The sequence below is a fragment of the Podospora bellae-mahoneyi genome (genome assembly GCF_035222275.1).
Source record: "Podospora bellae-mahoneyi strain CBS 112042 chromosome 1 map unlocalized CBS112042p_1, whole genome shotgun sequence".
Taxonomy (NCBI): domain Eukaryota; kingdom Fungi; phylum Ascomycota; class Sordariomycetes; order Sordariales; family Podosporaceae; genus Podospora; species Podospora bellae-mahoneyi.
In genome coordinates this window covers 3,443,679-3,468,951 of record NW_026946359.1, presented here as the reverse complement: position 1 = coordinate 3,468,951, position 25,273 = coordinate 3,443,679, and the positions used below count along the sequence as shown (strand labels likewise).

The 25,273-nt window shown below is 52.9% G+C and overlaps 8 protein-coding genes across 8 annotated transcripts; 4 read left to right on the top strand and 4 right to left on the bottom strand.

Annotated features, from left to right (window-relative positions):
- Window positions 1-234: 234 nt before the first annotated feature.
- TPC1 (mitochondrial thiamine pyrophosphate transporter) lies at window positions 235-2,731 on the top strand. Its single transcript, XM_062874351.1, has 2 exons — window positions 235-1,433; window positions 1,510-2,731. Exons 1-2 carry the CDS (start codon window positions 1,345-1,347, stop codon window positions 2,399-2,401), a joined length of 981 nt encoding a protein of 326 aa, XP_062737469.1. The 5' UTR covers window positions 235-1,344; the 3' UTR covers window positions 2,402-2,731.
- On the bottom strand, window positions 2,571-3,937 carry QC761_110590 (uncharacterized protein). The gene is made up of 3 exons (XM_062874350.1): window positions 3,671-3,937; window positions 3,476-3,568; window positions 2,571-3,417 (listed from the first exon to the last, which is right to left on the bottom strand). The coding sequence occupies exons 1-3, from the start codon at window positions 3,695-3,697 to the stop codon at window positions 2,746-2,748; spliced, it is 792 nt and encodes a 263-aa protein (XP_062737468.1). The 5' UTR covers window positions 3,698-3,937; the 3' UTR covers window positions 2,571-2,745.
- An 879-nt stretch (window positions 3,938-4,816) lies between these two features.
- OCT1 (Mitochondrial intermediate peptidase) lies at window positions 4,817-7,186 on the top strand (the record flags this gene model as incomplete). Its single annotated transcript, XM_062874349.1, has 1 exon — window positions 4,817-7,186. One exon carries the CDS (start codon window positions 4,817-4,819, stop codon window positions 7,184-7,186), a length of 2,370 nt encoding a protein of 789 aa, XP_062737467.1.
- A 1,229-nt stretch (window positions 7,187-8,415) lies between these two features.
- Window positions 8,416-9,688, top strand: QC761_110575 (uncharacterized protein; the record flags this gene model as incomplete). Its single annotated transcript, XM_062874348.1, has 2 exons — window positions 8,416-9,365; window positions 9,442-9,688. The coding sequence occupies 2 exons, from the start codon at window positions 8,416-8,418 to the stop codon at window positions 9,686-9,688; spliced, it is 1,197 nt and encodes a 398-aa protein (XP_062737466.1).
- Window positions 9,689-11,597: 1,909 nt separating this feature from the next.
- Window positions 11,598-13,339, bottom strand: QC761_110570 (uncharacterized protein; the record flags this gene model as incomplete). Its single annotated transcript, XM_062874347.1, has 3 exons — window positions 13,038-13,339; window positions 12,151-12,914; window positions 11,598-12,095 (listed from the first exon to the last, which is right to left on the bottom strand). Exons 1-3 carry the CDS (start codon window positions 13,168-13,170, stop codon window positions 11,598-11,600), a joined length of 1,395 nt encoding a protein of 464 aa, XP_062737465.1. The 5' UTR covers window positions 13,171-13,339.
- A 178-nt stretch (window positions 13,340-13,517) lies between these two features.
- Window positions 13,518-14,635, bottom strand: QC761_110560 (uncharacterized protein; the record flags this gene model as incomplete). The annotated part of the gene is made up of 2 exons (XM_062874346.1): window positions 13,518-13,959; window positions 14,022-14,635. 2 exons carry the CDS (start codon window positions 14,633-14,635, stop codon window positions 13,659-13,661), a joined length of 915 nt encoding a protein of 304 aa, XP_062737464.1. The 3' UTR covers window positions 13,518-13,658.
- Window positions 14,636-15,509: 874 nt separating this feature from the next.
- APE2 (Aminopeptidase 2 mitochondrial) lies at window positions 15,510-22,197 on the bottom strand (the record flags this gene model as incomplete). The annotated part of the gene is made up of 3 exons (XM_062874345.1): window positions 18,038-22,197; window positions 16,036-17,965; window positions 15,510-15,983 (listed from the first exon to the last, which is right to left on the bottom strand). Exons 1-3 carry the CDS (start codon window positions 18,283-18,285, stop codon window positions 15,510-15,512), a joined length of 2,652 nt encoding a protein of 883 aa, XP_062737463.1. The 5' UTR covers window positions 18,286-22,197.
- On the top strand, window positions 20,038-22,199 carry ENO1 (phosphopyruvate hydratase). Its single transcript, XM_062874344.1, has 3 exons — window positions 20,038-20,703; window positions 20,767-21,112; window positions 21,174-22,199. The coding sequence occupies exons 1-3, from the start codon at window positions 20,577-20,579 to the stop codon at window positions 22,024-22,026; spliced, it is 1,326 nt and encodes a 441-aa protein (XP_062737462.1). The 5' UTR covers window positions 20,038-20,576; the 3' UTR covers window positions 22,027-22,199.
- The last annotated feature ends 3,074 nt before the right edge of the window (window positions 22,200-25,273 follow it).

Here is a 25,273-nt window from a genome sequence, read left to right as displayed (position 1 = left end):
AGCAAGAAGATGGAAGAAGCAGGTCGTCTATATGAAGGCTCCAGGGGCCGTGCCAGAATGTCTCATACGCAGGGCAGGTGTAAAACAAGATCACATGCCGCTAACTCGTCATGCAGCCGAATGTTTGGGTGGTGGATGAGCAACACGGCGAGACGAGAGATGCAGAGAGACGCAGAGAGATGCAGAGAGGACAGACTCTCCTGTGGCTAGCGATAGCGCAGGAGGGGGACGACGTCTTGATATCTGGGTGAAATCGGCCGAAGTTGCCGTGGCCTGTAGGTTTCACGACGAGGAGGAACCTCACCATGAGGGTCCAGAACCCCACTCGAATCTCACACGGGAACGGAGGAACGGCGTGTTAAGGCGTGCATCTCGACTCTGATGTAACAGAGCCCTTCCGTGTGGCCGCTGACCCGCTGAGAGTTCAGGGCATTTCAGCCAAGTTGAGGTGGGTCCCGCCGCTAAGCTGCGATTCGGGCGGATGGAACCAATCAGAGCTCGACTTATTGCACCCCGTGCTGCAATGACGGCGGAGCCCAGGTGGTCGCGGGGAAGGTGCCTGCCTGTGAGAGAGAGCTGCCGACACTGCCCCGGCTTGCGGTGAAAAGGCTACCGATGCTTGAGCGAGGTGGATTCGGGATGTCGGATGCAGATAAGACGCCTCTTTCTGCTCCATGCAATGCATCTGTTCTCGGATCCCCATGGATCTTTGCTCTTCTTCTGAATATCTCGTCAATCGCTGCGGTCGTCAGTCAGTCGTTGTCCATCCGCGTGTGCTCACACTGCAGATCGGGGTGATACACAATATGGCTTTGGACTCGTGGTTTAGGTGGTCAAGAGATCTAGGCGACGGCTTGTTCCGTGCGCTCCCTCAACCAGCAGAAAAAAAAAGTTATAGCCCCCTGTCAACTGACAGCAATGTCGTCACTGCTTTTGATATCTTCAGATTTGAGGTCCAAAAATACACAACACCACCATCAATCACGATAAGCCGCGCCCCTGGCGTATCAGGACATGAGATTCATGTAGCTGCATTTCCAAGCATACACGCAACTTACCGAGCTGTCTTCAGTGCACTTTTCCATTTTGAACACGCAATCGCTCTGGAAGGCTCTAGCAACGCATATTGCTTTTTCGCCCAAAGCTACAGCTGCAGCTTGATCGAGCTTCCCATTACCTTCCTTGAAGATCACCCACAGACACCGGACGGACCAAAATAAAGAGGCGCAAAAAGCTTGTTGTCCCAGTGCGTGCGCCTGCATATCAACCATCCCTGCGTCGTCATCCCCTCTTTGGCTCGTCATATCTTCAACGACGACACCTTCGTCACCCCCCACTGAATGAATGTCAGCCAAACCAGGCGACCGCCTCAAAGATGAAGGCACCCGCCTCCAAGTCACCGCCGCCGGCGCCACAGCCGGTGTAGTCTCTCGGTATTGTCCTCACCTCCTCCACCCCCTTTTCTATAACCCCCCCCCCAACCCACCCTAACCCCATGTCTCTGAATAGCTTCGTCATAGCACCCCTAGACGTAGTCAAAATCCGCCTCCAACTCCAAACCCACTCCCTCTCCGACCCCCTCTCCACCCGCAACCTCCACGGCTCCCCTATCTACAAAGGCACCCTCCCCACCCTCCTCTCCATTGTTCGGTCCGAAGGCCTCACCGGCCTCTGGAAAGGAAACCTCCCCGCCGAACTCCTGTACCTCTGCTATTTCGCCGTCCAGTTCACCACCTACCGCCAAACCACTCTCCTCCTCCACTCCACCCTCGGCGAGTCTACCCTCCCCCCATCAGCAGAATCCTTCATCTCCGGCGCGGCAGCCGGAGCAACAGGCACAACAGCCACCTACCCCCTCGACCTCCTACGAACCCGCTTCGCTGCCCAGGGCAATGACAAAATCTACAAGGGCTTCCTCCCCGCCATCAGACAGATCCATCACCAGGAGGGGTACAAAGGTTTCTTCCGGGGGTTAGCCCCCGCCCTGGGACAGATCATCCCCTTTATGGGGACGTTCTTCGCCGTGTACGAGACCCTTCGTCCCAAATTGTCAAAGCTGGAGCTTCCCTTCAGTTCAGGCGGGGCATTGGCAGGGACGATAGCTTCTGTTACTGCCAAAACAGGGACGTTTCCGTTGGATTTGGTGAGAAAGAGAATACAGGTGCAGGGCCCGACGAGGGGGGGGTATGTGCATAAGAATATACCAGAGTATACCCACGGGACATTGGGTACGATGAGAGAGATTGTAGCGCGGGAGGGGGTGAGGGGCTTGTATAGGGGGTTGACGGTGAGCTTGGTCAAGGCTGCGCCGGCGAGCGCGGTGACCATGTGGACTTATGAGCGGGCGTTGAGGTTTTATGGGAGTTTGGGAACAGGGGGGAATAACGTCAAGGAGATTTGAGGGTTTTGGGTAGCAAAAATGGGTATATACAAGGATACAGCACTGTAGAAACGGGATATATTAGTTAGATGAGAATTGTACATAATAGACCACACCACTTACATGAACATACCGCAAATAAGAGTTGAGTCAATTTCTCACAACTCAAAAGAGAAACAGTATAATTCTACCCCCCAAGCCTTTTCGGACTTTTTAAAAAATGGCAAGCTTTCTACGTATTGATACAAGAGGGATATTCCGCTACCGCCTCTGCTACCCCTTCTCCCAGGCTAGGTACACATATCACTTTTTCCCAATCCCCTTTTTTGTCTACCTCACAACACACAACCATCCCCCCTTTTCATTTATTTCCCCTTCCTAACCCACCCCTCCAACCCCTCCCTAGCCTCCCTAACCCCCTCCTCAATCTTCCTCTGCGCCAGCTCGGCATGCACCTTTGCCATGTAAACACCCTTCTCCACCCCCTCCCTAACCTGCAGATGCGCCTCCGCCACCGCAGGTACCTTCTTCTCGTAATACCACAGCAGCTCCGAGACGTTTGTCATCGTGACGGGGAGGACGGTCCAAGCGGCGGTGATGCCCAACGCCAGGGGTGTCGCCGTGCGGAGGAGGACGTTTCTGTTGCGGGCGACAATGCTGCCTGCCATTCCGGCTACGAGGACATAGATGGCACCGGGCATGAGCTTTTCTCCTGAGGCACGGTCGGGGGCGAGGCCGGAGATGGTGGAAGTAAAAGATTGCTCGAGGTCGAAGGCGCGGGAGAGGGAGGAGTTGACTGCGTCTTCGAGGATGCAGGAGTGGTGGTAGAGGTAGAGGCGGGCGGAGCGGATTCGCTGGGCGAGGAGGTCGGTGGGGGTTTCTTTTTTGATGACGGCTGGTTCGGAGGTGGTGGGGAGGGCGATGAGGGAGGTGGAGGGTGTTGTTGGCTCGGCTGCTGCTGGCTTGGGGGGAGCGGGGAGGGTTTTGGAGGTGGGGAGGGGGTCGTCGAGGTCGTCGTCGTAGATGGGTTTTCTGGGCTGGGGCGTGTGTTAGTGGGGTGATGGTATGGTTTGGTAGAGAGGTGCTTTGACGTACAAACTGACGACCGTTGGGGGCTTCGGCATGGGCGATGGAGGGAGAGAAGGCGATGCTGCCGACGAGGACGGCGGCCGTCAATGGCGCGGCTCGCTGGAGAGGAGAGACATGTTAGTGATTTGTAGATAGATGTATATATGACGCTAGGTGCAAGGCGGGATGGATAGGTAGCTGCATCCGGGACAAAAGACTTACCCGTTGAAACAGCAGTCTGGCAGCCATGGTCTCGACCCAATTGGATTTTCCCTTGCGACGAAGAGGAAGAGGAAAAAGGAGGACTGGTAAAAGATTGTTGCCTGGGGAGCAGGCGTCGTCGGTGGTCGAGAGCTACAAAGTTCAAAACGACCGGGATTTGGGAACCTGGAAGTTGCAATGCTGGCTGGGATCAGATGCGGGTGCGGCTATTTCCGGGATCTCGGTACGGTGGTATTCGTTCGTCACTGTCTCAGAACCCTTTTGGCCTACAAAGAGTGGCCTTGGCATTGTCAACCCAGGGAGCCTACTAGATGACTGGCAACTCGGACTACCTTTGAAAGCCGCACAGGCCACCCAGCTAAAGCCCGGTAATTAATTTGATCAATTAAACAGCTAATCAAACTACATAAATTAGTTAAGCACGTACACAAATTTATACGATCAATCACAACTTAACCGCACTATACTCAATTAAAGTATAAGCAAGTATATTAAGCTTTTCAAGTAGTAATAAAAGCTCCCGCGTATACTAGTTTTGATATAATAATATGGTAGTATCGTATCTTCAATTCAAAAGCATGGCTTTCATAGTAAACTTTATGCTTGAAGTCCAAAAATATAGATGAGCTGCCCAATTAAGCCTAATGGTCTAAATCAGCTTTTGCTCAGTTAGATAAGCAAGTAGGTGGCTTAGCTTACACAGATGTGGGGGGGGTAGTCCGAATTGCCAGTCATATAGCAAAGTCCGCTCAAAACCTCACACTATAGCCGCAGCCAAACAAGCGCAGCTGCCACCACTGCCACAGCCCTAACCCTTTTCATATAAGGTTAGACAGAGGCGAACCTATACCACCGTACTTGGAATTTTGACTTGCCATTTTTTTGGGCGACTCTGCCATCCTACCTCGACAGACGACAAACCCCTGCAACTGCTCGTGTGCCTGCTCGCGAGGTTTCGAAAATAACTGGATCACATTGGGGAGGGCAGAAGGAGGTTATCGACATAGGTGGCGTCCGGCTCTGGATAGCCCAGCGGTGACTGGGCGCGGTTGAGTTCATCTTCAACTTTGCCAGCACCCCTCCACTCGTTTACACCAATGCCGAGCTAGGGACAAAGCTCTCGAGCCCCCCTTGTCAATCGCAGCCATGTTGAAATCGATACAGTCCCAACTTTTACGGTCGACCCGGCTGAGGCGACCAATATGTTCCAGTTGTTGTTTGTCCCACCCGCAACGAAGATGGCTCTCGGTAGATGCTTTGGGCCCAGTGTCTGCCTTCATTCACACCCCGCCCAAGGGTTATGAACGACATGACGACCTTTTGCTCCGCGACATTTTCGATTCGTCGACGCATTGGAAGGAGTTTTCGGCACCGCCGTACATAAACAAACCGGTCGGTCTGTTTAGGAATCAGTATCTGAGGACACCTAGTGGGTTCCTCACCTTCGCCCAGGTGAGCTTGAAGAGAGCGCGGGCCACCGTCGACAAGGTGCTGTCGGCAAAGACGGTGGAGGAATATCGAGGAGTTGTTCGCCAACTTGACAGGTTGAGCGATATCCTTTGTCGAGTTCTCGATATGTGCGATTTCGTCCGTGTGACACACCCAGAGCTTCTCACCCAGCGCAGCGCCGACCAAGCTTGGGATTTGGTATATCAGTACATGAACGAGCTCAACACCATGACTGGCTTATACGATCAGCTGATCAAGGCCATGTCGAACCCCGATGTTACGTCTGTGTGGTCAGAAGAGGAAAAGGCTGTTGCTGAGGTGTTGAGGTTGGATTTCACCAAGTCTGCCGTCAACCTCAGCCAAAGGCACCGGGAGCGTTTCGTGTGGTTGTCGTCGCAAATCAGCACAGTTGGGTCTCGGTTCATCCAGGGGATGAAGCCAGAGTACCCCGAGATTACTGTGCCGAGCAGCAAGCTTATGGGCATGGACCCGGTAGAGGTCAGATCGGCCACTCGGTTTGGCCAGACCACCTTGGAGACACTGGGTTCAAAAGCCACTTTGGCGTTGCGGACGGTCAAGGATCCTGAGGTCAGGCGTGCTCTCTATCACGCTTCTCGTACAGCATCTACCCGCTCGGTAGCTATGCTCGAGCATATGGTCAAGTTGAGAGGCGAGCTCGCCGATCTCTCAGGCTTTGAGAGTTATGGCCATCTGGCTCTTCGTGATCGCATGATGGCCAAAAGCCCAGAGGCGGTGGACCAATTTCTCCGTGCCCTGGCACACAGCAATGGCCACAAAGCCAAAACAGAATTGGCCGAGCTCAGAATGTTGAAGGAGAGGGAGACAGGCAAGTCTGAGGAGGTTTACCCTTGGGATAAGGACTACTACCAGGAGGCTCTTCGAAGATCAGAGAGGACTCCGACGCGGTCGGATGACCTCTCCGCCTACTTTTCTGTCGGCGTCGTCATGCAGGGCCTCTCCAGGCTTTTCACTCAACTGTACGGCATCAGATTTGTGCCAACGCAAACATTGCCGGGAGAGACATGGCATCCGGATGTGCGCCGCCTTGATGTCGTGTCTGATACAGATGGCGTGGTGGCTGTGTTATACTGTGATCTTTTCTACCGGCCAGACAAGTCGCCCAACCCAGCTCACTTTACGCTCCGCTGCTCACGCGAGATCTCGGCAGAGGAGGTGGACGAGATCTGGCTTGAGAGCAAACACGATCCAGATGCTCAGTCTTTCCCGACCCCGGAGCAGGCGGCGAACGACGGGATGATGTACTCCAAGCGTGGAAAGGCCGTGATGCAGCTTCCCACCATCGCCCTCGTCTGTGACTTTCCCCAGGCCGCCAGGGACCAGCCTGCTCTCCTGAACTTTTACGAGTTGGAAACGCTCTTTCATGAGATGGGCCACGCCATACACTCGATCCTAGCTCGTACCTCGTTCCAGAATGTGTCTGGCACCAGGTGCGCTACAGACCTGGCGGAGCTGCCATCGACATTGATGGAGTTCTTTGCCGCCGACCCGGCCGTGCTGGCGTTATTTGCTCGGCATTACCAGACGAACGAGCCGCTTCCTTACAAGCTGGTCACTCAAAAGCTCCACCAGGCGCGGAGGTTCGAGGGTCTGGACACTGAAAACCAGATTATTATGGCAATGCTGGATCAAAGGCTTCACTCAGCTGAAGCTAATCGACCTGGGTTTGACTCTACCAAGATATTCCACCAGATTCAGAGAGAGCTCAGCAGCATGCAGCCTGATCCAGAGGACACGAGATGGCAGGGTTTTTTTGGGCATTTGTCTGGGTACGGAAGCACTTACTATAGCTATCTGTTCGACAAGGTGCTGGCCCAACGGGTTTGGGACGTGGTGTTTTCCGGTGGCGCAAACGGCTTGGCGCTAGATAGACAAAACGGGGAGAGGCTTAAGGAGAGCCTCCTCAAGTGGGGCGGCGGTCGTGACCCATGGACATGCCTCTCTGATGTTTTGAAGGACGAGAGGCTGGCTGATGGCGGAGAGAAGGCCATGGCTTTGGTGGGCAGTTGGGGGGCAGGAAGTCACTAGTGGGGAGCCGGTTGTATGAATATGTATGATGTATAAATCGCGGACGTTTATAGAAATAAATTCAAGTCCACCTCATCTTTCACATGTCTAGAACATTGGGTGGTTCTCTCAACGGGCTTGGAATACGGAGGAAGGGGTCTGGCTGATTTGTGGGTGATGCTGAAGCTTGACCTTACAAAATTACATGGGGTTGGGGTTCTGTTCCGGGATAGATGTGAAGTTACCTTAAGCCAGTCACCGTAACTATATTCACCAAGTAGAGACAACAAAAGATGCACAGAATTCACACCAGGACAATACTCACATGAACAATCGTCTTGAACTGTGTTATGGTGGTTCGTCCAAGTCAGGTTGAGGAGACATTTACCGAGGCAGGCATAACCCATACATAAAGTGGCACAACAAAATGGTTTTAAGGTTATCGTCAAGTTGTCCGCTTCCACTCAGTAATTAGACCTGGATAGACTCGCCCTCTCTTGGATTACCTTCCACCTCCACCTAGTATGCCTGTCGTTGGGCCCGAGAGCAACCCCCCCTCCGCCATCGCCTTCACCACCACCAACTCCCATCCACTCATTTCCATTGTCCAGTAGCATTTTCACCATATCCGTAGTTTGGCTACTATTGTCACCGTGGAGCACTGTTTGCTTCTTTCTCCAGAGCAACCTTCGCCATCTTTGGTCGTTTTACAGTGCGTAGGGCCACTGTTAAACGTATCTTGCCTCCCCAGTGTATCCCCCCATTTTTTATTTTCGTTAACATTATAACCGTCCCCATTACCATCCGTATTTTCCCTCCTCCCCTTCTCCTCTCCCCTCTCCCCTCTCCCCCCTCCCCTCTCCCCTCTCCCTTCTCCCCTCTCCTCTCCCCTCTCCCCTCTTCCTTCCCCTTCCTCGCTCCACAACCATCAATTACTTCCACGCTATCGTCGGCGAGGCGTGCGGCCCCGATGTTTGCCTAAGACGTCTCAACCACACCCGTGTTCGAAGAACCCAAGTTGGTCGCGACTCGAACAACCTACTGGACATTCCAGCGAGAAAAAGCTGTTTCCAGCGAGAGGATTTTATTCATCAAGAAGCGGGCGTCCGACCCAGGCCAGCTCTTCACCAACACCCTTCTCAACAAATCCGACCGCAGCCGCCCCTGAACCTAATCCCCCCTTGGCAGCCATGACGACACGCCGACTGTCGGAATGGCCTCCACGGTTTACCAACTCCCCGACAGGAATGATGTCTCCATTTACTTCGATTCCCACCAGACATGCAGCGATTTCTGCCCCTAGTACAGTCGAACCGTCTCGTCTTCGACCCATGTTGCAACCTCGCGTCCTTCAAGCCAGACGACCCTCTAGCAATGCCGTTGGTGACACGATCATTGTTGGAAACCCAGTAGGTTCTTTCGCGATTTCCCCCTTCCGTCCGTTTGCTTTGCTTTCCATAAACTCACAACCGTGCGACCAGGCCGACATTCATCCCAGCAACCCGGAACGCGAGAGCCGGGAATCGATCAAGCGAAAGAGCCAGTTGATGAGTAGCGACTCGTCTCCTCTGACTGGTCAGTCGATTTCTGCTGCGGTCGGCAATGGTGACTCTCCAGTCCCCAACAAGAAGAGCAGGCGTAAGCATGGGCAGACGAACAATGGCCAGTCTCTTCTCAATAGCCAGTCGAACCGCCCAGAAGGGAACTACAAGGCATGCAAGCGCTGCAACTCTCTCTTTGTGCAACGGCACCTTGAGGCTGCCGACAAGACTGTCCCCTACCACGAGCGCACAAATCTGTTCTGCGCCCGCTGTTTCATGCGGCTCTATATCTGCGAAACAAGGTTGGAAATGACCGACCTCGAGGCCCGATGCGGACAATTTGATGATGATGCCAACGATGGCATCCATGAGAACTGGGCAATCCGGGTTATGATTCGGTCGTTCTCCAATGAAGGTCACAAGATCGTCAAGGCGGCTACAACTCCCAAGACCAAAGAGTTGTTGGAAGAGCAAGAGTGGACAAGAATCATTTCCCATCTCGACAGAACCCTCAATTGGAATGCCGAGAATGATACAGATCTGGAACTTGATTGGAAAGAGTGGAGGACCAACGCACATCGATGGATCGGTATTGCCACCACGAAGCTGCTGCTCACTTTCTTCGATCAGGAGACCCGGCGAGATTCGGATTGGAAATGGTGAGGTTTTCCATCTCTTCCCCACCCCTCATCCCTTTTGTCTCTGTCTGCGTGCTGCGACTAACGGTGGTGACAGCGGCGGTTATTGCTCGCATTGCGAGCACTTTCCAGAACAGCCTTTGGGGCATTTTCCTGAGAGGGTTGTCTTGGGCAACTTTCCCGAGAGGGGTGTCTTGGGTCCTGAGCAGCCTTCGCAGCACTGGACCGAGGACGATAAACTGTCGAACCTCACTTGGGACGAGTGGCTCGCCGATTATGACAAGTCGAAGGGGTATGATCAGGCCATGATAGACAATCTTGCCGCCCTGGATAGTCAACCCTAGTCATGCGTCGATTTTGTCTTTGGGTAGCCTCTTGCCTTGAGTTGAGCTTCGGGGAAAAGTTGATTTGCGGTTTCATTTTCTTGCGTTTTTTCGCTTGATCCTTTTGTGGTTGGGGTTGGGGGGTGGTTGTTCAAAGGAAGTTTTAGCTCCTTGACGGGTTCTCTTTCGGTCTTGGATTGGGGTTCTTTGTTGGCTTTGAGATACCCGTGATTTCACACTCTGGTTTTTAACAACAATACCCGCTATTCCGCCGGCGGTAGCCTTGAACAGCATTTTCTACGCTGCATCATAGGCATTAGCTTTTTGTTTATGTTTTGTTCTTGTTTTCGGGGTGGAATATGGGTTGTACTTTTTGTGTTGTTATTGATTGGTGTGGTAACAGGTGTGATATTTTGTATTTTGTTTGTTTTTCTCGTTTTGTTTCAATGCCTTGGGATCTGGTATGTGCTTCTTAGGCGATTAGAAAGCTCGAAAAGGGGTAAGTCTTGATAAATAATACTGGGGATGGGTGGTCATCGAGGAGAGTAGTATGGCCAGCCGAAGGAGGGATCTTTGGGAGGAGCACGCCTGGCGACAGATTGTGGTCAGCAACACTCGAGAGTGCAAGAAAGGGAGAGAAAATGAAGCGGAAATAATCACCAAAAAAAGGTGGAAGGGAAGGAAATGGCGAGGGAAATGGTCGGGACTCTGAGGATGTTTCTCTTCTTTTTGTTTTTTTTCCAGGATATACGTTTCTCTTCTTTTTGTTTTTTTTCCAGGATATACAGATGGGCATGAAATGGTTAGACAAAACGGGGAAGGATGAATAGACAAAAAGACTCACCAGAGGTTTGGATACCTTATAGAGTCCCCAATAGAGCAATAGAGTCCCAAGGATAAAAGAGGAGAGAACCTTTACATGAGCCCCCTGTTTATTTACCCAAGGTTACCAACCCCCCCTCCCTCCCCAAAAGACAAAGAGGTAGCTCCCCTGAGTATCTTTTATAATTATTAGGCGTTAAAAGATAGTTAATAGGCCTTTGACTGTATTGTAGGGAGGGTGAGTAAATAGGCACAGAGAGGGGGCGCCGGTAAGATGAATAGGGGCTTCCGTAATGGTTCTCTTCAAAAGAGAGGCATGTTTCTGGTTTCGGCGGCCAAAAAGATGTTTGCGATTGGCTTGGTGATGGTGATGGTGATGTGACATGTCTAACTCAAGATGGAAGAAGGGTCGAGGGGGAAAGAGGTGGTTGTTTCTGGTCGGGTGTTGGCCACCACATTTGAGATATGATTTTGTGGTGTGCCATTCGGTTTGATATGAGGGTGTTGAATGTCACAGGATGGTAAAATAGTTTCACGGTTGAGGCACGATATACAACAGGTGATGTGGAGAGATTTAAGTTTTTTTTTTTTTATTCTTTTTTGCTATCTATGCGGTCTATGGGTCACATGCAGTGAAGAAGAAAATTCTGTGCCAACTTAAAAAGGGGAAATTTTGGATAGTAATTTCGACAGCTATCTGTGGGTGATGGTGAAACTGGTGTGGCTGTGTTTGGCGTTGGGACAGTGCCCAGGGATAGTGTGCTATGGCTATTCACACTGGGGGAAGGGTTTAAAGTGTTGAAGATGTTCGTAGAATTGGTGATATTGGGTGGAGGGAAAGGGGGGGTATGGATATGGGAACTGTATAGGAAAGATGGGGTCCAAGAATGGGGAGTGAGTGGTCAACAAGAGGTATGAACTGATGGGATGGATGGGCAAGGAGATGACGTAAAGAGAGCTGTTCAACAGTCTGGTCTTGCCGTAAAAGGTAAGTCAGATTATAGACGTAGGATGAGGTCTTTTTCTTCCCTTGATCCTGACATGGGCATATACATACATAACCCCCCCCTAAACCAGGATCCCTGTCCCGGTGGTTGCCACGCCGTTGTCACCCCCTTTGTTTACTGTCCCGGTACGCAGGGGCGATATAAGCTTGATCCGCCAATCTAGCCTGTGGCTTGCGAGCTCCACACACTCCGCAAATTCCAACGTCGCCCGCATTGCGATACTTTGTCCCGGTACACGTCGTGCTGGTACATGCCCAAGAGTCGGAAACCCTCGTTGGGTTGAGGACATTGCTGCATATAGCGCAAATGGCGGATATTGGCTCGTTGTCAAAGGAGCAAGTTGGGCACGTGGTCGGTTTAGTTGTGGCAGTAGTGGGTAATGGCGCTGGTGTTTTCAGTTTAAGAGGCTGACATTGCTCTGCTTTCGGGTGTAATAATTTGGTATTTGGCGACTGTGCCTGGACTTTCGGTTTCGGTGGCGGCGGTTTTGGTACTGGTGGTCTCTTTTCTGATGAGGTGTCTGGCTTTATCGGTGTCGATTTGACCGGGTTGAGAATCAAGGACCCAGTTCCAGGCTCTTTCTTGATCCTCCCAAAACTCTGCAACTCCCGCAGTTCATCCATCCTGATCATTGGGATTCTCGTCGTCGCAAACCTTCACCATCCCCTGCCCTTTCCCGTCAAGCAATTTCTTCCCATCAAAGTCAACCGCATCCGGACCCTGGCTTACATCCTCCTCATATTCATCCCCACTATCCGTCTCCTCCTCCTCCTCCTCCTCTTTCTTCACCTCCCCTTCCCCCTTCTTCCCCTGTTCCAACCTCGCCAAAGCAGCCGCAGCCCTCAACTCCCTCCCTCTCCCACTCCCTGCCACCCTCGGCTTCCCCTTCACCTTCTTCCCTTTTTCCAACTCCTTTTTCACCGCCTCATCCTCCCCAAGCTTCTCCCCTCCCGCCCCAAACTTCCTGAGTATCCTTCTCTCCCTCTGCTCCTTCCAATCAACCTTCACCTTCCTCTTCCTTCCCCCCCTCCTACTCCGATACGTCCCACCACACAAATGCTCCGGCAACTCCTCCCCCTCCCCAACCGCATTCCTCTCCCACTCCCCCGTACTCAACAACGCGCCCCTACCCCAAAGCCCCTCCCCAGTGAAACCCCTCTGCCACAACCCTCTCAGCTCATCAGCAAACTGGTTGCGAACCTGCCAGAAAGCCTTGGAATGATTCATCTGCTTGTTGTGGGCGAGCTCATGCATCATGACCATTTGAACATAGTTGAAGGGGAGCCAACGACCCGAATGGGATTTGAGGACTAGCTGGATTACCTCGCCGGCGTTGAAGTTGCGGCCGACGAATTCACGGTTGGGGGGGAATTCTTCTAAAGAGGTGACCGAGAGGTGGTGTTGGCGCATTATGGGGACTAATAGAAAGGGGGGTTGTTAGATAGTGTGAGGATTGGAGGTTAGGGTTAGGCATGCGTTGAGTTGAGAGGATGGGGTTGAAGTTAAGAGATTCTTCTGGCGGGAAGGGATGGGGAACTTACCGCATTGCGCAGCTATTCGCTCGAGGAAATCCTGAGCGATAGCTTCATGGGGCCCGGGGATGGGCTTGATGAAGATGATGCGGTCGTTGGGTTGTGATTTCTTGGCGTTGAGGCGTTGGATGCCGAGGGGCATTTTGTGGTCAGAGGTGGGAGTCGATGGTGTTGTTGCTTGTAAGAAAAGGTGAGAGTGAGGGCGATATACAATGAAATGTTAAGTCGATTATGTAAATCGATGTACAGCAGTTTGATGAAAAAAGTTGACGGGTAAATACAACGGGTGGTGAGTTGATGGACGAGATGAGAGCCTGCGAAGCCAGTTCGAAGGCGACAGGACAATGAGACGCGTTAATGAGTGACACCAAGTCATGTGATTCCCCAATCTTGACCACTTCGATGCAAAACCACGTTAAACCCTAACCCTCGCCAACCCCTTTGCTTTTAAGCTATGCTGACGAGACTAACCCAATACCATTTGAGAATCAAGGGTCATTTATTTGAAAATTTGGCAATTCTTCTAGTATATGGAAAAGTCTCGACTTGTGATACGAACTCTTCACCGCATCCAACACATGTCCAAAATCACCAAAGAGACATCTCTATTTTCCTTCACATCCCCTAAACTCAAGCACTCCCCAACTCAAATTCAACACTCCCACCCCACCTCGCCGCCCCTAGACAAACCCCCCTCAACCCGCCCGTAGGACAAGCCTCCCTAGCCGCCTGCACACACATTTGCCACCTCTCCCTACTAACATTGATACTCTGCCTCTCGTTCACGCTCTTCAGCCGAAAAACTGCCGTCCCGACCTTTGCTTCTGTTGCCTTCAGCCCGCCCTGGCAGTACTGACCTCTGCCCGTGCCAGCTATACTCCCGTTGCAAATCTGGAGCGAGGCAGCGGCTTCGTCATGAGCAACAATATGCCTACAGTTTATTAGCCACCTACACCAACTAAAGATAAGGGGCGGGAGGGGGGGAGAACATACGCCTTTCTGTCCAGGCAGACAACATCCTTGACTATAGACCTCGGATTGGCAAGGGCGTACTGCTGTCTCCGGATATGCAGCACCTCATAATACGACTGAGGCACTATGGCGCGGCGGGCAACATGAGAATAAGTTTCGAACCAGCGGGGTTTTGGCGCTGTAGTAGGGGCCGAGAGGGCACTGAGAGGGGAAAAAGTGAGGAGGAGGAGGACCGCAAGGGTGGTGGTGAGGAGTTTGGGGAACATCTTTTGCCGCTCAAGTGGGAGAAGCTGTCGTTGCTTGTCGGGGTAGTTCTTCAAAAAGGCTGGAGATGGACAACCACAACAACAACAACAACGACAAGACGGAAGATAAAGAAACAAAAAGGGGGAAAAAAGGCCACAGACCCAGCCGGCAAGAAACGAAAGAAGAAAAAAGAAGAAGGATTCAAGAAAAGAACAATGATGCCAGCATCGGTGATTGACCCAAACCACGAAACAAAAAAAGGATTCGTGGGATGCCGTCGGAAGTTCAAGCAAATGGCGAACTCGAGGATGTAAGATGAACAGATACAAGTCCAAAAAGAACCCGGGGGAGACCAGGTGGTTTTCCTTCACAACAACTACCCATGCCATACCAGGGATCACCGAACTACGGAGATCTCCAGGTAAGCGGCGATGATCAACCGTTCGATCTGTAACATCTCACTAACAAACTCCCCTTGTCATAAGAGGGGTTGGTGGTAATGGAAAACTATGAAACCTTCTTGCTTTTCCATACAGCCAGAGCCCAAGAGCCAAGGGATGGGGGGGATGGCGTGGCAAAAGGGGGGGTGGTAGGGGGTTGAAACATAGCTCGGCCGGAGAATTTGTGATGATCTTATTGGTCCATTTTCTTTCGACCCTCCCCTCATGCTTTAATTTGACTGCAACGACAACTGATAAGATGCGCATAAAGGTTTGCTTGAATTGATCTTCATCATCATAGAAATCGGGTAAGAAAATTGGCCTGACCTGTATATCGGTTTCCAGATCGAGTCAAATAACAATCGCAGGACCAGTTCGCAATCCAGGGCGATGGAGAGTAATGACAAGTGAGAACCGCGGACCATGAGCTCCGACCACCACCTCACCTTCCAATACCTCTCAAAAGCCCGAGAGCTCCAGAGCCACTCGTTGACAGCTTCCACTTTGAGCACTTTACAGATCTGCGGCTTGCGCAGATCGTCTGCTCTACATGATACCTCTTCAATATCTCCGAACTGCAGTATATCAAGGTAAGTGGGGGGGGGGGGGTCAACGAGGTCATGTTTGTCAAAATGTTTTGATATTTTTGATGTAGTTGTCTCTGTATTTTACATTGCAGCACTCTATGTCTACATGTCTACCATGATGGCTTAAGCCAGCTCCAACTCAACGCCCCAGTCTAGAGATGACTTGAAATGCTTTTGATTCCTGCCTCATCCATTCGTCAGGCTAACCATCTTCTTCATAGTCCTCGTGTCAACATTTACGAACTCTTCGTGTTCTCCTTCACCCAAGAAGCGACATCCTCACGGTCGCGCTCGACCCAGGAGATCTTGGAGCGAATGGCGTCCAGGCTCTGCGCAAGAGACTGATCGAATCCGTTGGTGCTCTTGTCAGCGAAGAACTGCTCAACCTTGGCAAGCTGCTCCTTCTTCGTGAAGCTAGACGTGAAGATAGTCACCATGGTACCGAGCATAGACAGCGCAGGAGGGAGCTTCTCGACAAGCTTCTCCCAGTTCTGCGTCATCCACTCATACAAGGCCTCGATACCCTCGGGATGGCTACGCAGACCAGCAGTCGGCATGTAGATATCCTGGTCCTTGACCTCACCGCTGAACAGGAGATCCAAAGTTCTCTTGATCAGCTCGGGATCCTTGGCACGGCCGAGGCAGCGCAGGGCAGTGTTGCGCTCATCACTGTTGGTGGACTTGCGGTAGAAGTCGAGGACGGCGTCGTACTAACAACACAGTCAGCATCCATCATAGACAATAGGGGACAAAACAACGTACCTCCTCCTTGCCACCATGCTTCAGCGCCATACTAAAGACGCTGCCCCTAATGTTGGGGTGCACAGCAGACCGGTCACCGGCCATGTACTTCTTGAACATCTCCTTGGCCGTATCGATGATCTTCTGGTCTCCGGACAGACCAGCACTTCCGAAGAGCATAGCCTTGAACTGCTGCTCAATATGACCATCCTTCTCGGAGAATTCCCAGCCAAGTTGGTGCGCCTTAGCACTAACAAGTTCGCGCAGGAAAGCCTCTAGGCCGTCGCGGACAGCCTTGTCCTCGAACATCCAGGCACTCTGAACTGAGGCAACACGACCAATGATCTCGTTCCAGACAACGAACTCGGTCTCGGTCTCGAATCCCTTGAGGAGATTCAGGACTCCAGACGTCTTTTGGTAGCCAGAGGTGGCCAAAGCGCCGGCATCGGCAATCATACCGGCGCGGTCTTCCACGCTGAGAAGACCGTTCTTGGCAGCCTCGCCAAGCTTGGCGAGGCGCTCAGGGGAGTAAGAGGTGCGGTACAGACCGGTGTGGTTGGCGTTGAGCTTGAAAAAGTCGTTGTTGGGCACCTTGAAGGTGTCCTCACGCTTGCTCAAAGTTTGCGACTCGTCAATACCATCCTTGGTGCGGAGACCCAAGAAGACGGGATAGATGACCCTGTCCTCTTCGGGCTTGGTGTCGCCAGTGCGCAAGAAGCGGTTCTGCTTCAGCTTGACGGTGTTGTTGCCCTTCTCCTCGACGGTCACAACAGGGTAGCCGATGTTCTTGGTCCACACCTGCATAACATCCTCGACGCCCTTTCCGCTGGCCTCAGCAAGAGACGCCCAGAGGTCTCCGGTCTGGGTGTTGCCGTAGGCGTGCTTCTTGAGATAACGTCTGACACCCTCCAGGAAGGTATCTTCGCCAAGGTAGGTTGAGATCATGCGCAGGACGCAAGAGCCCTTGGAGTAAGAAATGGCATCGAAGATCTGGTTGATCTCGTCGGCTCGCTTGACAGGCACTTCAATGGGGTGACTGCTGCGGAGGGAGTCCAAAGACAGGGCGCGCTGAAGGTTGTCGACAACATACGTCTCCCAGACCTTCCACTCGGGGTAGAAGATGTTGCAGGAATACCATGAGGCCCAGGTAGCGAAGCCCTCGTTGAGCCACAAGCCATCCCACCAATCCATAGTGACAAGGTTACCAAACCATTGGTGAGCCAGCTCGTGCTGAACAACCTCAGCAACACGCTCCTTGGTCGCCGCGCCACTGGCCTTTTCATCCAGCAGCAAATCGACAACACGGTACGTCACCAGACCCCAGTTCTCCATGGCGCCCTGGGCGAAATCGGGGATAGCGATCTGGTCCATCTTGGGCAAGGGGAACTCGATGCCAAAGACCTTCTCGTAGAACGCGAGAGTCTTGGCAGCGAGGTTGAGTGAGAAGCGACCATGCTCAATATCTTGGCCAGGGGGAGCATACACGCGGACGGGGACACGGAACTCGTTGGTCTCGATGTAGTTCAGCTCACCAACAACAAAAGCCACAAGGTATGTGGACATGAGTGGTGACTTGTTGAAGGTGACGGCCTTCTTGGCGGCATTGGTCTGCTTCGACTGGACCTCTGTCTCGCCAGAAACATCCATGTTGCTGAGGCAGGTCAAGTTCTTGTCGGCAATGAGCGTGACTGTGAACTCGGCCTTGAGTGAAGGCTCGTCAAAGCAAGGGAAAGAGCGGCGAGCATCGGTAGGTTCCATCTGGCTGACGGCAAGAAGACCCTGGGAGCCGTCCTCCTTCTTGTAAGTCGAACGGTAGAAACCGGCCATCTTGTCGTTCAGCTGACCAGTGAACTTGATCTCAAGCTGGGCCTTCTTGCCTTTGGGGACTTCATTGTCAAAGTCAAAGGTGGTGACTTGGGTGGTCTCATTGTATGAGATCTTGGGCGAGGAGCTGTGTTTATTGTGAGCTTTGGTGGCCCATTCAGGGGCGGAACGAGCATTGTTGGCGGGGTATGGAACCTACCTGACAGTCTGCCCCTCGGAGCTGACAGTGGCACTGTGCACGTCAAGCTCAAGGGTATGAAGGGAAATGGACTTGGAGTCCTCGGCCACATCGAGGTCAATCACGACAGTGCCGTCGAAGGTGAAGTCCTTGAAGTTGGGCTCGAGAGTAACATGATAGTGCCGTGGGATGACGTTGGTGGGGAGCAGCTCACGAGCTGCCACATTGACCCCACTAGCCACATCGGCTTGGGCGTGAGTTCTGCACATGTTGTGACGGCGGTATGAGCAGTGCCGGACTGGTGGACGAGTTGCTAGGCGAGCTGTTCGCTGGGTCAAAAGAGGGCGTTGAGAAGTGGAAGTTGTTGTTCTCGAAGTGAGGGTGGCAGTAGCAGTAGAAGTGGCAGAGTAAGACCGCCGTGGTGAGACTGAGACTGATGAGGGTGATGATGAGTGACTGCGGGGTGGTTTAGCAAATCCGCTTGGGCCTTAGTACTTCCTAGAAGGGGGAGCGGGTCCCGTTAGAGGCGACCTTCCAGTTGCATACCGTGAAGTAAAACTCTGCGCTGTTCTTCTCAACGGTGCAAATCTTAGATGTCTCCGGGCTCCCTGGCTGGCTGTTGGCCGTGCTGTAACGCAAGAACGGAACATGATGGAAAAGAAGAGAGTGAAGGAGAGACGAAAAGCAACAATTTAATGTACAATGAGCCCAACTATCGCACCTTCCTTACGTGCGGTGCTCGTCAGAAGGCTCTTTCCTGCAAACTCCCAAATTGATGCACCTTGGTGGCCTGTAAAGGCGGGCAATCTGGCTGAGCACAGGCCTCCTTTTCCGCCCCTTCCTGCTGACTGACCACGCAAGAAGCTATTAGACCATTTTAGGCAGGCGGTCAGGAGCAACTTCATCTCTCAACTCTTGGTTAGACGGGAGCACGTAATGGTGAAGCTATTATGTTCCAGATAGCTTTTTGTTAGGTATGGCTGTTAGATATTTGTTTAATCTGTTGATCTTTGCCTCTGGTCTGCCAATAGCTATAGTTGGGAAAATTGGCGTTGACGGATCCCGCCAGATGTTTGTTGTAGATCGGATCCCACTGGACGATTTTTTCTTCAGGAGCACAACACACGGGAGCTCGCCAGCAATATGATACTCTGTAACCTTCCGGGACACTTGTACGGAGTTCCGTGGCTGACCGCAGAAATGAAAATCATGACAGAACTCGAGAAAAGCACCCCAACCCTCTTAGTGAAGTGATAATGTCATACATGGGATAATTGCTCAAGACAGAGTGCCAAAGCCTTCTCATCGCTACATTCTTGGGAGAGCTTTCATATCAATGCTTCGATCTTGATTCAAGGGGTCTTTGGAAGCTTCTCGACAAGAGCTGAGCTCTTCTTCTGTTGGGGTGGACCTGGCCAGTGCTGTGATCCACTTGTTGACGTCTTAAAACTTGGGCTGCGGGGTAGCTCAACCAGTTGTCAGTCTGGCCATGGAGGGGCAACCGTCTTATCCATCAATATCAAAAAAAGGTTGACATCGGCCGGGGCGGATGCGAGCAGACAACTCGCCCGTGCAAAGCCGCCGCAAACTTTGCAGCAAGGCGACGGGACCTCCATGTGCTTGGGTGGGGGTCTCCAGCTGTGACTGTTGTGAAAAGGATGTTTGACTGTCTGCAATTCAACACCCCACGCCATCCCACCGGACTGTCAGGGATGAAGCTCCGACAACGGATTCTTAGCAGAATAGAATTGAAGTCGCCTGCGCCGAACTGGGACGGCCTGACCGGGCGAGAGACAACCGTCCTCTCGGCCACTCGATCCGCCCACATGCAACCCCATGGTTGGCAATTGACATTGGTTGGGCATTAGGGCAGGGATGGTATAGCATGTAGACGGTACACACCGAGAGCTTTCCTGCCTTCGACCTGCGAGGTGCTTCCGATATGGCAAACCCTTGGCAGTCACTAACAAGAGGGGGGTTCTCGCTACCTACCTTCGACCAGGGATCACCCCACCGGACGACCTGCCCCTCCCCTCTGTCTCTGCTCACCCAAAAGCTTCCACCTCCAGCCCCGAGTGCATCATCTTGATTCTCTTCCCTCTTCCATCTTCACTCTTCCCATCCTCGTCTTACAACATCGAGAGACCTTCCACCACTCATTAGTCCATCAAACCTCAGGTACGTATGTCCAGGGCATCATCCGATGGCCTCCTGTCCTGTTTTGTCGTCCCATATCACCTCCACGCCGTGGCACCTCAAGCTCTGCCACCATCCAGCTCCCGTGGATTCGCGCGTTGGGTGACGAACCACCCAGTCTTGCGGGATATTCCACGAACCTGGTCTGTCCTAGCTTGCAATTGAGCGACTTTTGGGACCTTGATACCAACCAACACGTCAACAATTCTTCAACCTTTCCTCCTTCCCTCCAAACATTCCCTTTCCCGCCATCCGCCAGCCTTACTTTTCACCTACCACAAGTCCGTCCTTGACCGCTCCCGTACTCCGGCAGACCCCATAGCCAACAGATAACTGACCATCTCCCATCAGAAAATCATCCACAATGGGTATCACCAAGGTTCACGCTCGTTACGTCTACGACTCTCGTGGCAACCCCACCGTCGAGGTCGATGTCGTGACCGAGGAGACTGGCCTCGCCCGCGCCATCGTGCCATCTGGTGCCTCCACCGGTTCGTCTTACCCAAAACCCCCGTCGAGGAAAAGCCATATCTGACAGACACGGTGGAATATAGGTCAGCACGAGGCTTGCGAGCTCCGTGACGGCGACAAGACCCACTGGGCTGGCAAGGGTGTTCTCCAGGCCGTCAAGAACGTCAACGAGGTCATTGGCCCCGCGCTCATCAAGGAGAAGATTGACGTCAAGGACCAGAGCAAGGTCGACGAGTTCCTCCTCAAGCTCGACGGTACCCCCAACAAGACCAAGCTCGGTGCCAACGCCATTCTCGGTGTCAGTTTGGCTGTCGCCAAGGCCGGTGCTGCCGAGAAGGGTGTCCCTCTCTACGCTCACGTCTCCGACCTTGCCGGCACCAAGAAGCCCTATGTCCTCCCCGTTCCCTTCATGAACGTCCTCAACGGCGGGTAAGTTGCTCTGCTGGCCGCTATCATGCGTTATCAAACATGTGCTGACATCCCTCGATAGTTCCCACGCCGGTGGCCGTCTTGCCTTCCAAGAGTTCATGATCGTTCCTTCTGCCGCCCCCTCTTTCTCCGAGGCCATGCGCCAGGGTGCTGAGGTGTACCAGAAGCTCAAGGGCCTCGCCAAGAAGAAGTACGGCCAGTCCGCTGGCAACGTCGGTGACGAGGGTGGTGTTGCTCCCGATATCCAGAGCGCCGAGGAGGCCCTCGAGCTCATCACCGAGGCCATTGAGGCCGCTGGCTACACTGGCCAGATCAAGATCGCCATGGATGTCGCCTCCAGCGAGTTCTACAAGGAGGACGCCAAGAAGTACGATCTCGACTTCAAGAACCCCGAGAGCGACCCCTCCAAGTGGCTCACCTACGAGGAGTTGGCTGCCCTCTACTCCGACCTCTGCAAGAAGTACCCCATCGTCTCCATCGAGGACCCCTTCGCTGAGGATGACTGGGAGGCCTGGAGCTACTTCTACAAGACCCAGGGCGAGTCCATCCAGATCGTTGCTGACGACTTGACCGTCACCAACCCTCTCCGCATCAAGAAGGCCATTGAGCTCAAGGCTTCCAACGCCCTTCTCCTCAAGGTCAACCAGATCGGTACCCTTACCGAGTCCATCCAGGCCGCCAAGGACTCCTATGCCGATGGCTGGGGCGTCATGGTTTCTCACCGCTCTGGTGAGACCGAGGATGTCACCATCGCCGACATTGCCGTCGGTATCCGCTCCGGCGAGATCAAGACCGGCGCTCCCTGCAGATCGGAGCGCCTGGCCAAGCTTAACCAGATTCTCCGCATCGAGGAGGAGCTTGGCGAGAACGCCGTGTATGCCGGCGAGAACTTCCGCAAATCCATCAACTTGTAAGGTGGACGTGGTGGGATGCCTCGGGGGGAATCGGAACCCAGAGGGACGGGGTCTGGTGATTTGTTGGTAACAGGTTTACCTCGGGTCAAAAGATGTCTGAGATGACTTATGAAAAGGGTGGCGAAGCCTTAGAAAGCAGGGAAATACCAATGTGAATTCTTTTTCAAAGTCCAAGCTTGGATGGATCCTCTTTCGGAAACTTGCGGGGTGGTCGTGGACCACATTGCCGGCATGACCTCTCAAGGTTCTCGCCTATTGCCGTGGTTTGCCGGCCATGACATGTAACTCCACAAAAAGGGCTGACATTTGGCAGGCTGCAGGGCTAGACATATCCAAGACTCGACTACAGTCTATTACCGGAGATCGGTGAGTATTTACCCTGAGCCTGTGGAGCATGTTGATTCTCTCACCTGCCTCGAGGCGATCGGTGGTAGTTTATGTGTCACGATTGGTCCAGCAACCCATCACATGATGGCTCCTGAAGGCCAAACCCCTCCTCTATAGTCCGCTTGGTTCGCTTCAAAGTCCTCTCCCACAAGTCCCCTTCCTTTTCGGCCTTCCTCTTAGGAGGGACGATAACCGGTTGTCCATCATCTCTAACCCCGATCACAGCAAGAATAAGCACCCCAAGAACGCCGGGAAATGCCTTTTGTATATTCTCTAGTAAAAAGGACATTTCCAGTCCCAAAGATGCCCCAGCATTCACAACCATTTCCGTGATCTTTCGATAGAACCTCAGCCGATCTGGCTTTGTTGCTCTGGGCCTGATTATGCCTACACCCTCAAACAAAGTGATCAGCACCTCATCAGAAATATCCACGCCAGCTGACAGGTCGAGAAACGCCTCCAATACCTGCAAGGCTTTATCAGAATGTCTCGCATGTCGCGCGAACAACATCTCAATGAAACAACTCAACCCGAGCATTCCTCGCCGCACCATGATGCAGAAACGCCAAGTACAAGTCCGTTTCTACTGCTCTCCAAGAGTCGTCCTTTGTATTCCTCCTGGCACGTCCGCTGAATAAACTTTTGTCCAAGGCGAAGGCGATTGCCACCCGCCGTGCCCCTCGTTCGGATCCTTGCCGGCCTCCAACAGACACTGGATCACTTGCAGATGACCTTCGGTCCACTGCTGTTCCTCAACGACCAAGCAAAGCGGCCACTCCTTCAAGTCGTCAGTAGTACAAACTGTCGTTGAGTTTCCTCGAGACATACTTTGCCGCCCCTGTCCGGAGGACCTCTTTTCGAAACTGGGAATCGGATGCCTTGTTTCCCGACGCAACAGCGTCTCCGATGGTGGTATCGCCGTTGAACTCGGCCGGTTCGAGCAGGTTCCACTCCATGGCATCTTCACCGTCTTCTAATGGCGCGGCGAAGAGATTCTCGATATCATCGAGCAGCTCGACTGCTGTCTCTTCCGCGTCCTCCAACGCCTCGTGCGCATACGAGAGACCTTCCTTGAGGAGACGCGTTCGTAACAAGGAGGCAGAGTCAGACGATGTGGGTGGTGCACTGCATTACAAGCAGGCTGTGTAAGCCCGCAGAGTTGAGAGAGGAGTGGAAAGCACTGGTTTCGTTTTCGAACTGAGGTAGTCGTTCATTTCCCGAGTTAGCAAAAAGTCGCGGACTGTTCAGTGGAGGAACTCGACTGAGGTGCCCCTTTCATTTAGCAACCCCCGCAGATGGCATTGACACGGCGTCGGCACCGATCGTATAGCTGCTCTTTTTCGGGCGGGGAGGTTGGGGAGATTGCCATCTTGAGGGCGTAGTCCTCATCTTCGCTTTCGCGCTCTTGCATGCTGAAAGTTAGGTAGTAGAGCGGCTGCTTGGCATGGGCGGATATGCTGAGGAAACTCGCCATTTTTTGGTGGTAGACGCTGTCGATGAGGTTGAGCATGTGTTTAAAGAAGCGCTCGAGGTCGGTGGGGAGGCTTTCGAGTCGATGCTGGAGATCGAGCATTGTGTCGGGGTTGGTTAGACCGTCTCGTATTGATCTTATTACGAGGAACACCCAGAGGAAAACACCCTGGGCCTTGTCGGTGATCGAATCGATAATGGCGGTTTTGTCCTGCGGTGAGAAATGGGGAAGATTCCACCTGGGGTGTCCTGTGAGCCGCCTCTCTGCATAGCGCAGAATATCCTCGCGCATGAGATCCTCGATGCTGATCTTGCGCGCAATGTTATTGCCAAAGGCATCGATGAAGACGTTCCATGGCCGGCTGGAGAGACAGAGCTTGCTGTTGGGGGACTGGCTGAGGTTGGAAAGAATCTCGCAGAGCATGAGGTGATCACCGCCAAACTCATCGACGCCGTCGATGAAGAAACAGTGCCGATTGTGGAGGTCTTGATTCCGGCCGAGATTGTGCAGGGCTTCGGAAAGTTCACGGGTTGTCCACTCGGTGCTCTGCTGCTCGGTCCGTTCGGGACAGGTCTGCCTCCAGCGAAGGGGACAAGCAGCGGGGATGAGGCTGGGACAGGCGCAGAAGATTTCGTAGAGGAGGGTTTTGAGGAGACCCTCGTGGGATTTTTGCATGTGCGTGCCGGCTGCCCAGAAGTAGTGCCTTGCAGTCAGGAGCTTGAATGGTTTGGCTCATTCTTCTCAACAGTTCCGCGCCGAGGTTCTTGTTTGCTGAAGCATCCTCGGATAGAGTTTTGGCGATAGAGTCGAGTTTCTTAGTCTGGTCAATTTTCATACTGTTGCTTATCTGAGAGTTTCGACCGTATCCAGAAGGCTCGATTGTTGTGCACTAGACACCCATCCCTATAATTAGCACAATCCGATTTGCCAAAAAATCCCCAGCCTACTTGCCTGATCACCGGCAGAAAGTGCATAGAAACAATGTCTTGAAACCTATTAACCTCTTCCAAATCCCCTCTATCCTCTCCCGGTTCCGGATCATTTTGAAGGCAGCGACATAACTGTTTAACCTCCGACTTCCCTTTTCCTTGAGTCTCAACTTTCCTGTCATCTCCAAGAACTCATCACAGATGCCTTTGCACTCCTTTGCGAGGTCATTCGCCAAGGCGTTTGCATCGTTGACGCCAATTGCTGATTGTTGGGGTGTCGCTATCTGCAAGAGGGCGCTAAAGTTGAGAAGGCGACGGTGGGTTGTCTCAATGTCGGCTGTGGCATCGGAGGACGAGGAGCCATCCGGGGTTTGGTAGAGATCCGCCGCGGTTGTGACGAGGCTGGAGATGAATTGGTGAATTGGAGGATGTTGCCTGTTAGGGATATTGCGGCGAGGGC